The sequence below is a fragment of the Benincasa hispida genome, chromosome 10, assembly GCF_009727055.1.
Source record: "Benincasa hispida cultivar B227 chromosome 10, ASM972705v1, whole genome shotgun sequence".
Lineage (NCBI taxonomy): Eukaryota > Viridiplantae > Streptophyta > Magnoliopsida > Cucurbitales > Cucurbitaceae > Benincasa > Benincasa hispida.
In genome coordinates, this window is record NC_052358.1 from 5,981,114 (window position 1) to 5,997,114 (window position 16,001).

Consider the following 16,001-nt stretch of genomic DNA (forward strand, 5'->3'; position numbering starts at 1 on the left):
TCATTAAGCATTCTAATCCATTAATTTTGGCTTCAAATTCAGCATGCTCATAAACTAAAAAACGAGGGTTTCAACACTAACCTTTGAAGATACCTTTAAATCACGAATTCCAACTGCAATCTCCTTTTCCTTTGGTTGTGAACTACCACAAGGTCTTCCCTACTATTCTCTTGGGGTCTTAGATTGAGTAGTGAGATTCAAAATAAGCTTGAATTGAAGGGAATTTGGAAAGAGATTTTTTGGTTTTCACTTTGAAGAACAATCTTCTTTCAACCTCTTGATTTCTCTATAATTCAGCAACAATTGCATGGCCATTCCACCCAAAATTTGAGCTATATATTGCATGACTATCATGCAATCAAGAAGCACGTATGAATTACAACTACCTTGAATTTGCTGGTTTGGTGAATGAGCTTTGAATGAGCTCCTTGGTGGTGAGTGGAAAATCCCACAAAGTGCGTTTTTCCAATTTCTCATTTTTTATTTATTTTTAAATTCCAAAATCAAAATTAATACTAATTTTTTATTTTTGATTTTGATTTTCAAAATCAACTTTCAAATTTTTAATTTTTAATTAAAATTTGAAATTTTTATTAATTTTACAAAAATTAATTCAATAATTAATTTTTCTAATAAAACTAATAATTAATAATTAATTAAACAATTTAATTAATTTAATATCAAATATTAAATTAATTAATCACCAATTCCACTACCATGAATCCCTATTCATGAACTTAATATTTAAATCATATTTAAATCCTAATTGATTCTCCAATTTCGTTTAATTCCAAAATTAAACGTGTAATTATATCACATATAATTACTAGTTCCCTTGCTAATTTGAACGTTTTAAATCAACTTATCATTCTATTCTAAGCCTTATCCGTTTGTGAGCTAGTAGGGGACCTAATGGACTTACAGATCATGGGCTCCAACGATCCGAGATTAATTGGCTAAACTCTTTACACTGAATTAACCTTCATTTGTTAACTACCAGATCATTCCACTAAAGCCCAGAGTTGCACTCCCCTCACTGTAGATTTATTGTATCCACTCAATATAACCATGATTAGTAAGTTAACCTTTCACAGGTAGTTTGTAATAACAGCTGGGTCAAATGGCTGTTTTACCCCCGAAATTACCTCTTGTTTCTTAAGTCCCACTGATCCTCTAATGAACAATTGGTTTGTGATCCGATCATCAAACTGAGTCCCTCTCAGGCTAATGAAAAGGTGAGACCCTTTGTTCAAGCCCTGAAGTCAGCACTTAAGGGAACAACCTCTCTACTATCCTTAAAAATGGGTAGGAGTGAATTCCATCTTGCACCCTATATCCTCAGCTATCTACCCGGTCTTCCCCCTGAAATAAGAGGCTTATTGAGCCGGCGTTGTTGAGTCAACCCTCACCTATGCAAATTTAAGGATAATACTGAATAAACAGGAGTTCATAGTTAACTCAGAATTCAGGTTAAGTTACCTAGGTCATCGTTTTGAAATAGTCGTCTTAAACAGTAAACAACGTTATAAAGTAAGAGTGACTTATTTCTGGTCCGATCTTATGCAATCTCATTGCACATGACGCCCCCACTCCTCATGTCATCACATGTACGAATCAGGATCACTTCGTCTGTAGCACTTTACAACTGCTTGTAACAACTACAGAATGGGTTGCATCTGATAGTGTTATCAGAATAAGGCACCCAACCTTATTCATATACTATAGATCATTTAGATTATTTACTCGAACCTGATCCACTATTATGTCTCCACATAAAGTTCAAGTACTCATGTAATAGTCATGGATCTTTTTAGTTTATTGGATTTATTTCTAAAACGAAATAAACAATTCATATATTCAATAACGACTTTATTGAATTTCCAAAAGAAAATAAGTTTATCGTTTACAAACCACGAGTTTTAGGGCATAAAACCCAACAGAAACATATGCAACAATGAACCTGAAGTTCATAAATCCAGACATATTTGCAATTTGGCATGACTGATTGGGTAATTGAGGATCTATAATGATAAAGAGAATTATTGGGAATTCAAATGGACACTCATTGAAGAACCCAATCTAATGAATTATCATGTGATGCTTGCTATCAAGGAAAATTGATAATTAGACCATCACCAACTAAAGTGGGGACTGAATCACTTGCATTTTTAGAACGAATTCATGGTGAACCCATTAACCCATCAAGTGGACCATTTAGATATTTTATGGTATTAATAAATGCATCCAGCAGATGGTCACACATGTGCTTATTATCAAGTCGAAATCTTGCATTTGCAATATTACTTGCTCAAATAATTAAGTTAAGAACACAATTTCTTGATTATACAATTAAGACTATTCATCTTGATAATGCTGGTGAATTTACATCCCAAACTTTTGATAATTATTGTATGTCAATTGAGATAAGTGTTGAATATCCTGTAGCTCATGTTCATACACAAAATGGTTTAGCATAATCATTTATAAAATATTTGCAATTAATTGCAAGACCATTACTTATGAGAGCTAAGCTTCCTTCATATATATGGGGACATGCTATTTTGCATGTAGCGTCACTTGTACGCATTAGGCCAGTAGCTTATCATAAGTACTTGCCATTACAATTAGCTTAGGGTCATGTGCCAAATATTTTCCAGTTGAGAATTTTTGGATGTGTAGTATATGTTCTAATTGCTCCACCACAACACTCTAAGATGGGTCCTGAAAGGAGGTTAGAAATATATGTTGGATATGATTCCCCATCAATTATTAAATATCTCGAGCCCCTAAAAGGTGATGTATTTACTGCACGATTTGCTGATTGTCATTTTAATGAGACAAATTTTCCAACATTAGGGGGGAAATTAAGAAGTTGAAAAAAGAAATTACATGGAATGCATCGTTATTGTCTCATTTAATACCCATACAAATCAATGTGAACTTAAAGTTCAGAAAATAATTTATTTGCAATAATTTATTTGCAAAATATAGCAAATCAATTACCAGATGCATTTATAGATGCAAAGAAAGTAACTAAGTCATATATACCAGTTGCAAATGTTCCATAAAAAATTGATATCCCAACACAACAAGTTGTCACTAATGAGCTTGGAACTTGCTAGAGGTGTGGTAGACCAGTGGGTTCCAAAGATAAAAATCCTCGAAAACGAAAAATAATTAATAGTGAAAAAGACTTGGTTGAGGATGTAAATACCCATAAAGAAATCCTCGACATGACTAGTGAGGAAGATGAAATACCTAAAGATAATAATGAAATTTCAATAAACTATGTCATTACAGGAAAAAGATGGAATCAAACTAATGTACTTATTGACAACATTTTTGTGTATATGTTACTTTGATATTATATCTGAAAATGAGGATCCTGAACTAAAATCTGTTAAAGAATGCCGACATATAAAAGATTGGCTCAGTGGAAAGAAGCAATCGAGGCATAACTAGAATCACTTTTAAAATGTCAGGTTTTTGGACCAGTAGTCCGAATATCAGAAGGTGTTAAACTTGTGGGATACAAATGAGTATTTGTGAGGAAAAGAAATGAAAATAATGAGATCACAAGATATAAAGCAAGACTAGTTGCACAAGGTTTTTTACAAAGACCTAGTATTGATTTTGAGGAGACATATTCTTCGATAGTGGATATAATTACATTAAGATATTTAATTGGCTTGTCTGTGTATAAAAGTCTGAATATGCATCTTATGGATGTAGTCACAATATATTTATATAGATCTCTTGATAATGATATTTATATGAGAATTCCAGAAGGATTTAAGGTACCTGAAACATATACATCAAATTTTCGGGAATGGTATTCAATAAAGTTACAGAGATCACTATATGGATTGAAACAATCAGGATGGATGTGGTATAATCGCCTAAATGGATATTTATTGAAAGAAGAATATCAAAATAATCCAAATTGAGCATTTAGCAGATGAAATAGATATAAAAAAATTCACAATCAGGATTTGCTATTATAACTGTATATGTTGATGACTTGAATATAATTGGAACTCCTGAAGAGCTTTCAAAGGCAATAGAATATCTTAAGAAAAAATTTGAGATGAAAGATCTCGGAAAAACAAAATTTTTCTTGGTTTGCAAATTGAGCATTTAGCAGATGAAATAGATATATTTCGACCTTGAGAAGATAATGAAGAACTTCTTGGTCCTAAAGTACCATATCTTAGTGCAATTGGTGCACTTATGTATCTTGCTAATAATACAAAACCAAATATTACATTTTCAGTAAATTTATTAGTTAGACAAAAAGACATTGGAACGGAATTAAACATATACCCTGTTATCTCCAAGGAACAATCAATGTGGGTTTGTTTTATTCAAATAAATCAAATTTTGATTTAGTTGGTTATGCAGATTCTGGATATTTATCTGATCCACACAAAGTTAGATCTCAAATATGTTATCTGTTCACATGTGGAGGAACTGTTATATCATGGTGATCGGTAAAATAAACTATAACGACCACTTCCTCAAATCATGCTGAACTCTTGCAATTCACGAGGCTAGTCGAGGATGTGTATGATTAAGGTCAATAACTCAACACATTCGTGAAACGTGTGGCTTGTCTTCTAATAAAAATCTTCCAACAATATTACACGAAGACAACACAACTTGTATAGCCCGAATGAAAGGAGGATGAATTAAAGGAGATAGAATAAAACATATTTCACCGAAGCTTTTTTACACTCACAATCTTGAAAGAAAATGACGACATCACTGTACAATAAATTTTTCGAAGGATAACCTAGCAGACTTATTTACAAAGCCATTACCAATCACAACTTTTGAAAAATTGATGCACAACATTGGAATGCGGCGATTCAGAGATCTTAAGTGATGTTTTCATGAGGGGAGTAAATATATTATATTCTTTTAGGAGTATGTACTATATGAAATATGTACCATTTTTCTTTCACTAGAATGTTTTTCCATTGACTTTTTTCTAGTAAGGTTTTAACGAGACATATTATATATATGTGTGTATATATATATATATATATCTAAGGGGGAGTATTATGAATATTATAATTAAAAATAGATGTCTAGTGCTTAGTGTCCCAAAGGCCATGTGTCATCATTCATGTTGTCCATGTGCCTTGTAGTAATTCATGCTTCGTGTTCATCTAAGTCCACATTCTACTTATCATTTTGTCTATAAATAGTGACCTTTGGTGGATCGTGATATATTCATTGGTGAGAAATCCACACCAAATTCCACTAAAGTTTTCACTGTCCAATTTTAAAATTTTAGTTTTTATTTATTTATTATTATTATATTATATTTTTCCATATCCGTATTCCCAATGAGCTTCTCGATTTCATAACAAGCATAATATTTTATGCATAGTTTTTTGGGGTTTGTACATGGGCATGGGATTTGGTCCTAATTCAATAGTACACAATATATATATATATATATTAAATACTATCTTTTCGAGGCAATTAATAAAAATTAAACTTAATCAATTTTGCTTACGTGCATATTGGGAGAATGGTAGACATAATATTAACTTGTAGAAAATGCATCACTTTTAAGTAATCTTAAATTAAATTATATTAGAGCCTACTCGTATCTCAAATTAATAATCTCTCTCTTAATTTTTGAATAAACGTGCACAGTACCATTTTCCTTTTTCCAATTTTCCTTGCTTGTTTGCTTGTTGCTTCTTCCCTCAATTTTGTTTCAAAAGTACACCAATTTGTATCAAAATGCAATGATCTTTGGATTTCATATTATTATCTTGTTTTGGTGAAAATTTATTTGTGGGGAAAATTAGTGGACAAAGAATGCTATGGAAAATTTTAATGGTTAATATAATAGTATAATATAATGATGGTCCTATATATATGTATATATATATTTATCAGATTCTTGGCATAATTACTTTAGACATAAATGTTTTTTGTTTTGAATATTTATCCAATGAATTTTTCTAATACGATTTCAATATGAGAAATTTCAACCATGAACAACTATATACAGTCATCTTGCTGATTTTAAGGTTATTCATTCATGTCACAAGATTAACGTCTTGAAAATTATGAGCATTTGTGACGATCTGGAAAGCTTCCTATCCACATCTACTTCAAATATTACGATCGAGTTGGATTGTCTTGAGATGATTCACCTCCTCAATGATAAATCTACTAATTCCACTAAGGTATATTTTTTTATTGAGGAGATTAAATTGTTGGCTTTGATTTGAAATCAATTTCTTTTTCTCATACAAAGTGCTAGCATAACTTTTTGGCACATTCTCTTGCAAGAAGGACTTTGGATAAGCAAACTTCATCTTTTCTTCTTTCTCTTATCCGGATTGGTCTATTTCATTAATTTCTATTTATGTAATTCTATAGATGGTTTTTTGTTGTTCCTTTCTAAAAATAAATAAATAAATAAATAACTATACACTGGTTTGATTATTAGATTTACTATTAAATATTTCATAGATTATATATGATGTCGGATTAAACAGACATCAATCCGTTGTCGTCCAGCGGTTAGGATATCTGGCTTTCACCCAGGAGACCCGGGTTCGATTCCCGGCAACGGAATTATTTTTCTTTTATTTAAATGCTTTGTTCTTAAATGGGCCATAACGTATTTTCCAAAGTGTTCAATTATGGGCCTGGCCCACGGTCACCGTCAACTTTGTTGAAGCGTGGGTTAACGAAAGCCCATATTCAGATCCTTTAGACAGTGGGCTGAACGTGGGGTGAAAAAAGCCCATATTCCATTCTTCCCGTGTTTATTTTTGGGGCTGGTCCAATATGGTGGTTTCAACTGGGTTGAGGTGCAGGCCGATGAAAGCCCAGATTCTGATTCCCGGAAGGCCATTCTGTGGGAATTTTGAGATCAGAGGATTCGGCGATTGTTGATATACAAATACAATTCGAAGCTTAATTGCTCATAGAACAAATTTTCTGTGTGTTTTCTTCGTGGAGAATAATATCAAATTCGCTGAGTATGGCGAGAGATAGCTGTTTGGCTCGAGTTACTGCCGGAGTTGCCGTTGGTGGCGCTGTAGGCGGAGCCGTCGGTAAGGAAAACCCTAAAATTTCTTCAAAGCTCTATTCTATTACCTGTCGTCTTCTTCTTGCGTAGCCTGTTTTCCTTTTTCTTTCTCGAGTTCCGCGTTTCCGGTTATGATTCGATTGTTGTTCCGCTTCCTCGGTGATTGAGTAGTTATATGTATAGGATGTGTTGGATTAAAAGTTTGACATAAAGCAGGATGGTGGATTCTGGTCAAGTTGCGTTCTTGCATCTGGGATTGGACCATGCTTGTTTTTCCGTGATAATGTACTACTAAGAAATCTTCTATTTGATCGTTCACGTTAAAGCTATGTCTCCTTCGGTTTTTATAAATTAAGGCTTTCTTTGTTGGATCATTGTGTAGAAAGAGTTCTTAGCTGTTCATTGCCCATGTTAATGATTAATTTGGGGGTTCTGTGGTAGATTTAACTTGTTAAGTATGGAGTCAATTAATCTTGTGTTTGGCGTCTGGTTGTATTCCATTGGCTTATTTTGTGTATACCTCATGAAGTTGACCGGAACTTGTGTTAAAGCATGTAGCATTATCATTTGTGATCTATCCCAGAATATACCGACTTTCTGATGCTCAAAGTTGTAGCCTTATTTAAAATGTAATAGTATACTTTTTGAAGAAGCTCCTTATTTGCTTTCTCCGTTTTCAATCTATTAAAGTTTCGAACATTATGAACTAGCCAGTGCCACAACTTTGAAGATATACGTCAGTAATTAAGCCATTTTAATCAACAATTTGAGCTAGCACTTTTTCTTTTTGAATTTTAATATTGGACGGCCTTTTATGTTTTAGAGTTTCTTACAATCAATGTTATATAATTTCTTTTTTCTGTGTAGGGAGTATAACTCCCCCCACGAGGGTTTTTTTTCATATTGTCCTCCAATTGTCTGCTATAGTTTGAAGTATGATATGTTTTGGCTAAGGATTCTAGAACTAACACCTTTTTCTTTTTTTTTTTTCTCTCTCTCTCTAGGTGCTGTTTATGGGACTTACGAGGCCATTAGATTTAAGGTATACCATCTTCTCTGATCCAAATCTTTAAAAAACAAGACTTGAAGTTCAACCGCAGCACCCTATCTGTTTTATGATGAATGAAAGTTTCTCATCAAATTATCATGAACAATTAATCTTTTCCCAATTAATTGATGTCTTATCTAAACATCTTGAAGCTAATAAAGCAATATGAGATTCCAGCTCTGCCTCAGTAGCAATTCTGTGATCATGGGAGAAAACCAAAGTTATATTTTATTAGCAGGGGATCAAAATTCACAGTCAACCTACTTTGAAGTGAAAATAAAATACTACACATTTGGCCTTCTGAAAACAAATTTCATGACATTCCATGTATTTTTATGTTCTTCTTCTCATTCTAAATTGTTAATTAGAGGAGAGGAATCCATAAATTATAGCGAATTGTTAATTATTGCTGAACTGCTACATTTGTTTCTGCAGACAAACGTCTATTTCCTGTCTTAAGCCCTTTTGCATTATTAATTCTTACTATGTTAAGTTTTCATCCGAAGGACGCAAAGACATACGACGAGCTTAATACAGTTCCTGGTGATGATAGATGGGTACTAATTATCGGATAAACTTGCATTTGTTCTTGCAGGTGCCAGGACTTTTGAAAATTAGGTATATTGGACAAACAACACTTGGAAGTGCTGCCATATTTGGCCTTTTCTTAGGTGCAGGGAGTTTGATACATTGTGGAAAGTCATATTAAATCATAAACTCCTGTATTTGGATCAGACAATATTGTTTGTTTTTAGATTTCTTGCTTTTCAACATGAAGTTAGTGCAGCAGGCCATTTGTTTATTTAAAAGCTTCCATTTGTGGTTGTTGGTTAAAAGAACAAAGTGGTCAATTGATGGTGAAATGGCTTCACCCTACTTGGATGTGGGTTTTCAATTTTTTTATGCCTTGGTTTTGAGATTTCAATTTTATGGATATATTAATAAAATATTGTTATCGATAAATATTTTTTAAAATAAAAAAATATAGAAATTATTTAAATTAATAATTAAGTTGTTTTTTTTACCTCTAAATTAAGTTGTATGTCGTCTTATTAGTATTTATAGTCATATTTAGAGTATATGAGATATTGAAGATAACTATTGATCTTTAATATCAATTTTTTACTTTTAATTTATGGAGAGGTTACTTTCTAAAATATTTGAATTATTTTCAAAGATATTGTTTCATGACTTTCATTTTAAACCATTCCTCCCAAAAGCACTCTGACTCTTGGACTATGGTAAATAGCACTTCTTTCATTTTTATTTATTTGTTTACTATTTTTTTAAAGTAAAAACACTCCTACAGAAAAGTTGGTCTGCCTTATTATTTTAAAGTCAGTTCACTTGCTGACTACAAATTCTGCAATCTTGACAGCTTCATTAGAGTGGTTAGCACAGTATAGCAAGTGATTTTATATCATTAGGTGCATGAGAGGAGGGAAATAAAAAAGGTTGTGATTGTGTCATAGATTAAGTAGGGGTGATCTTTAGTCGGTCAAAGTTGGAAACCGATGTCGAATTGACCATGATCGATTTTAAAAGTGACTAGACTGTGCTTGACCGTCATCTAGACCAAAAAACGATTGGCCAACAGTTTGGTTGGTTTGGTCTTTTTTAAAAAACAATACATATAATATATTTACTTATTATTTTATTAATTAAAAAATGCTATATTAAATATTAAAAAATTGAACTATTTAGATTTATTAAATAACATTCCTTTTCCTTCTTATAAATTTAGTTAGTCAATTTGGATCCTATTGGAAGCTATGAAAGTGAAACTAAATGTTAAGACCTAATCTAATATATTGTTTTATAATATATTTTATAATATATATTATATAATATTAAATATAAGATTATATTATAATATATTATCTATATAAGATTAAGATTATTATAATAATAATAATAATATTATTATTATTATTATTATATATTTGTTAAAAAAATAAGTAATGCATAATACGGTCAACTAAACCAAAGCCATCGACCAATCACATGTTGGTTTTTCCTTCCTTCAAATCAACACTCGATTGTCATTTCCCCTTTTTCGACCGACCGATTTTGGTTCGGTCGGTTCCGATCGGTCGACTCGGTTTTTCAACCTACCATACTCCCTAGTTTAAAGGTAGGTAGTCACGTTGAATAATTTAGCTTGTATAATAATTATCATCACTATAAAATTACTTAGAAATTTGATGATACAATTTTGGTTCTTGATCTAATTTTCTAATGATTGATGTTTCATCATCTTTTTTCAAAGTAGCGAGAGCGCGAGAGTGAGGAATAAAGATTAGAAGAGTCCTAACATGTGAGAACACTATTATAGTAAATTAGTTTAATCTTAGTGCAAGAGAGTGATAAATATCTCTATTTTTAAAATTTAAAATCTAGGTCAAATGACATTTTTCCGGACATGTGTACAAAAATTTCACAAAAAAAAAAAAGAGTTGTATTGCTTTTATCATCATTCGTCGGCAAGAACAAGTAAAAAAATATTGGAAGAAAAACGACTCCACTGGGGATCGAACCCAGAATCTCTGGTTCCGTAGACCAGCGCCTTATCCATTGGGCCATGGAGTCGTTGTTGATAAAATTACCGCTTGTAACTACAAATTTACTGTTAATCCAAGGTAAAAAACACTTCAAAAACCAAAGATCAAATTAAAGTAGAAATCTATCATATAATGATTTTACTGCCAAACAAACATTTGGTTACTTCGATTTAAGTCAATAATAAAAACTGTTTAGTTTAACTTTCTAAGTGTTTAAAAACTTTTTTTTTTCCCTTTACTTGGAAGCACTTATTTAACCACTTAAAAATCAATTTCAACTAGTAGTTTGAGAATCTACAATAAGAGTAGTTTTAATGAAAACAGTTTCAACGAGTTAAAAAAAACATTATTACATTAGCTTCGAAATAGTATGATGTCATTTCCCATTAAAAACCAAAAGCTGGGAGAGTTGATTGTGTTATGCAAATTAGAATTCCAGTTGAAAGTGTTTGTAATAGGATTTCTGAACTTTCTCAATACATAGCCAGCCAAGCCAAGCATTCATTCTGATGAATGCCTCATGGAGTGAAAGTAGACAACAAATATTACAATACAGTACTTTCTTTACAAAGTAGACGAAAACAAATGCTTGAGAACAGATCACGTTTCGACCGAAATCAAATCCGAGATGGAATGAGAGGGATGTTGTTCTGCAAATATGAAGAAGCTGCTGCAACACCACTTCCAAGCTTCACTGGATAACCAACATCCTTCAGAATCATCTCCACACCAGCAAGACAACCTAACAGTTGCAACTGAAGAAACGACCCATCAATGTATCAGCAGATGATATCAAACAGTTACATTGTAAAACCTAGGGGTGTTTATGAGTTGGGTTGGGTTGGGTTGGTTTCGGTTATATTAGGTGAACCTATGGACCAACCCAACTCATAAAATTTTCATTTTTTAAACCCAACCCAACTCAAATGAGTCGATAACCCAACCCAAACCGCACGAATTGGGTTGAGTTGATCGGTTTTTTCGAGTTTTCGGGTTTTTTGAACACTCCTAGTGAAATCCATATGTTAAAGCTTGTTTCTAAGATGTACAAATACAGATATGATAAATTTTTTTGAAAGCCGTGGGACACGATACAACAAGATACGTTTACTAAGTATACATTTCAAAAAATATAAGAAAATTCAAAGTTTTCATAGTTTGGAAGTATAGAAAGCCTTAGAAATGAATATTATGAAAATAGGAGAGAATTGAAGAGCAACTTCACCTCATTTAGGTTGCCAAGGTGCCCAATTCTGAAAACTTTACCAGCAACTTTGTTGAGGCCAAGACCTAAACTCAAATTGTATCTCTTCCAAGCCCTTCTAACAATTTCTGAACTGTCAATGTATGGGGGAACAAGCACAGCAGTCACAGTGTCACTGAACCATTCCTCCTTTTGTGTGCAGTTCTTCAAACCCCATGCCTCCACAGCAAGCCTGTATGCATTTCTAACTGTTAAGAGTAAAACCGAAAAAAGGGAACGAACTTTTATAGTTAGTTCTGAACTAAAACCGAAAACCGGAAACATTAACGTTAGAATTCTAACTTCACAAGTCTTTCATCACCCAATTTGAAATATCTGACAACCTTTTGTAGGATTTACTTCTAGGGAAATGTACTATTTTTTTTTTTTCCCCTTTGAGCAGTTGCAAATATAGCAATAAGGCCCAAAGTATTAGAAGATATAGCATAATGTAAGGGAATGTGTAGATATAGCAAAATTTAAATACAGCTCTCGGAGTCTATCAGTGATAGAGTCTATCATTTATAGATTTTATTATATCTGCAGTTTATTAAAAATGTTGCTATACACTTAATTATTAGTCCTAAAAGTGTTACCCGTTGCAATTATCTTTTCTTAAGGCAAGTGCAACAAAAGATATGCATTAGTCGACCTTGTCGCTTGGCCCAAACGTTTATGTCTCGCGATCACATTTTCAAGGCCTTCCTCGAATATGAGATCCAAAGCTGCTCTAAGCCCATATAAGAGTTGGATGGAAGGAGTGTAAGGCCAGTATGTTCCCAAGTTATAGAACTTGAGATAGTCCTTCCAGTCAAAGAAAACTCTGAGTGATTTTGCTGTTTTAGATGCCTCGAGTGCTCGGGGGCTGGCGCAAACAATACCGATCCCAGTGGGAAGGGAAAGCGCTTTTTGAGAGCCAGTCAAAGCCACATCTACTCCCCAATCATCCATACGAAAATCAAGAGCACATATCGAAGACACTCCGTCTACGAGAAAAAGAGCTGGATGCCTGTATTCATCTGAGAATTTGATATAAATGTCAAGACTGGAGATATAAAAACTTGGCAGTAAAATCTCATAGACAAACTACACTAAGTTCGAATGACGTTTTCGGTTAATCTAGTTTTCGATCGATTAATACGTAATGAGACTGTTGAAAAACTTGAAATCCAACTCCAACTAAATTCAGATATCAAAATGAAATGTAATCTTGTCAGATGCTTACCAAGTATTCTTCTTACAAGGGACAAATCATTAGTCACACCGGTTGCTGTCTCATTATGGACAATGCAAACTGCCTTAATAGTATGATCAGTATCAGCTGCAAGTTTTGCAGCTAAAACATCAAGCTTAGCACCTTCACCCCATTCACTTTCAATCACGTCGACTTTGAAATTTAGGCGCTGCTGCTGATCAATCCAAAGCAAACTGAATTGACCAATGAGGAACGACACGATCCGATCACCGGGAGACAATGTGTTTGTGAGAGCACTCTCCCATGCACCAGTACCTAATCCATAAGTAATGAAGTTGGGAAAAATGTGATTACTTTTCTACTTATTTCTTATGATCCTAACCTAAGAAACAATATAATGCGCCAAACATTCAGTAACATTGATCATAAAATTTTATTGAACTCCAAAATGGTACATCAATGATAGTAAGAGTGAATTTGACATGATTTAGGAAAAAGCAAAAAGTAGTTTTAGCCAATTTAAAACCAATCACAGCCATGAAAACATACTGATATGATGAAATTTGTTAAGAAATCAACACTGTAAATAATAGATAATCGACACAAAGATTTACATGATTAATGAACAGTGTATTTACTACGTCCACAGGCAGGGAGAGAGTAGTTTATTTTTTTTAAAAATATCATATTATAGATCAAGAGGCCCCTTTAAGGTTAACTAGACTCCCATACTTGGTCATTTGAAACACCAGATAGCAGATTCAAAGTATTCCAATAAAAGTTTTATTCAATTAGCTCGATCAACCCATCAAAAGTATGGTACCTGTGGTAGGGAACAAAAATGGAGTGCCTGATGTGGTTTTGAATATCTTTTTGACATCTTCAAGCAGAGTCTTTGTCAGTGCTGGAACAGCCGGAGAACGATAGTCCTCGTTGTTCCTGTTCATCGCTCGAAGGACTTGTTCGGGGATATTAACCGGTCCCGGCACAAAAAGATGGTTCCTTCCAGGTCCATATACATAGTCCATCTTTCCCTTTTCAAACTTGTTAAATGTTAACAGATTGCAAACTTGAACTTGCTGGTCTCAACAAACCTCAGCTGCAAAAGAAAGAAAAAGAAAACAATGAATACTCATGCACAGCTTCCTTCTGAAGCAATTTTATCTTCTATAAATGCATGATTCAAGTACTATGTGTTTTTTGCATACTTTTATCCATTATCAATCAAAATCACTGGGCTCTTAGCAATCAGTATCAGCTGTTCAAAGTCAATTAAGGGATAAAAACCACTTTCAAGTTTACTACAAATGAAAACACAGCTAAAACAATGAAATAAGAAGTTTTTTTCTTTTCTTTTCTTTTCATAACTTCTTGTTTTTATATAAAGATTACAATTCAACAGGTAACAACAAAACTTTTATCACCCATCCACCTAGTTTTAGTTTCTTATTTTGTACAATCACTGGAAGAAAGCAGAACAATCATATTCAGGTGAGAATTTACCATTGGCCCAAGGGGTTTGCCTCAGCTTTAATGTGTTTTTTTATCAGTATAAAACAAAGTTATTTTAGCCAACAAAATGACCATATAGCATAATGGGAAGGTGCACTAGCCCTCTCCAATAGGCCATATTTGAACCTTTTGCATGCAAATCTTTTAAATTATTTCTCTTTTTTTTTTTAACTATAAGACACAAAATTAAAAGTTCATAAACTAAATTTGTAGTTTAATTTTTTTTTTACTCGTTTTAATATGTTTGCGAAGCTTTAAACTAAATAGGATCAGTTACATCATATTTGTACAAATTTCGTCATGGTTTCTCATGCGAAATGAATCATAATAATATGAAATAAAACAACACCCAGTAAATAACTTTCAACTTCTTTACCAAAGAATTTTATGAACTAATTTACAAACCTTTGAATAGAAACAAGAAAGTTGTTCATAAAACTATTGTACACAAATAAAAATCCATAATCTTCAAACAAAAAACAACATATCAACCATGAAGAGAGGGGAAAAAAAAAAAGAAAGAACAACTTTTCAAAAAAATTGTATAGTAGAAGTAAAGTTATTGAAACCAAAAGGCAAGGTTAAACACAAGCAGCCTTTTGTCAAGTTTTCCCACATCACTAAATTCAAAGGGGTTGATAATTCACTGAAATCCAATTCAACAGAGCATACATATTTGAGATATTGTAATGAAGCTTTAAGAACCATCTCAATTTAACAATTTGCATGCTGTTTTGAGGAGGGGAAAAGTAAGAGCAAAAGACAGAATAAAGCATAGCCATACAGAGAGATAGGAAAAGGGAAGGTTTCAAAATTGAGATTACCAGAAATGAAGTGAAGGGGAGGAGCTTGGAGAGTAATTAGTGTTGAAACCATGAAAGAGGAAGTGGGGGAAAGGAGCTGATGTTTATAGGAGTGAAGGGAGGGAGAGCCAACCATAACAGAAGGGCCCCATTTCACTTGCACATGGCAGATAAGAACTCATAGCATTGGCCCTCCTTTTTTTTCTTTCTTTTTTTTGTTTCTCTCTTTTCTTTGCCTATTTTCTTACATTCATATAATTGTTTGAATCTTTTTACCCCCACCCCTTTTTAAGAAAATACTTAGGTGTCGCATAGAGAGCACCTATTTTTGTGCAGTCCATGAAGGTGTCCAATAAAAAAAGTTTAGCAGTAATGTTTTCTTTAAATGATTTTTTTTTTAAAGTAATGGAAAGCATGAGCTAGGTACAACATGTTCAAAAAATAAAATGGTCAATAAGTCAATTAAATCAACTAACTTTTTCAATATCCTATTTCTACTTGAACTATTTGGTCCCTATATTTTTAACTTTCATTTGTTTTTGTTCATTTTGGTTCATTTATTGTTAAAATGTGCAT

At 32.9% G+C, this 16,001-nt stretch overlaps 2 protein-coding genes and 2 non-coding genes across 4 annotated transcripts; 2 read left to right on the forward strand and 2 right to left on the reverse strand.

The window, feature by feature from the left end:
- Window positions 1-6,531: 6,531 nt before the first annotated feature.
- TRNAE-UUC lies at window positions 6,532-6,603 on the forward strand. Its single transcript has one exon. It is a non-coding gene; the product is annotated as a tRNA-Glu (tRNA).
- A 302-nt stretch (window positions 6,604-6,905) lies between these two features.
- Window positions 6,906-9,006, forward strand: LOC120087837 (reactive oxygen species modulator 1). The gene is made up of 3 exons (XM_039044769.1): window positions 6,906-7,088; window positions 8,068-8,105; window positions 8,707-9,006. The coding sequence occupies exons 1-3, from the start codon at window positions 7,016-7,018 to the stop codon at window positions 8,818-8,820; spliced, it is 225 nt and encodes a 74-aa protein (XP_038900697.1). The 5' UTR covers window positions 6,906-7,015; the 3' UTR covers window positions 8,821-9,006.
- A 1,621-nt stretch (window positions 9,007-10,627) lies between these two features.
- TRNAR-ACG lies at window positions 10,628-10,700 on the reverse strand. The gene has a single exon. It is a non-coding gene; the product is annotated as a tRNA-Arg (tRNA).
- A 373-nt stretch (window positions 10,701-11,073) lies between these two features.
- Window positions 11,074-15,602, reverse strand: LOC120088725 (serine--glyoxylate aminotransferase). The gene is made up of 6 exons (XM_039046155.1): window positions 15,447-15,602; window positions 13,934-14,209; window positions 13,141-13,425; window positions 12,568-12,934; window positions 11,898-12,108; window positions 11,074-11,427 (listed from the first exon to the last, which is right to left on the reverse strand). Exons 2-6 carry the CDS (start codon window positions 14,136-14,138, stop codon window positions 11,290-11,292), a joined length of 1,206 nt encoding a protein of 401 aa, XP_038902083.1. The 5' UTR covers window positions 14,139-14,209; window positions 15,447-15,602; the 3' UTR covers window positions 11,074-11,289.
- Window positions 15,603-16,001: the final 399 nt, after the last annotated feature.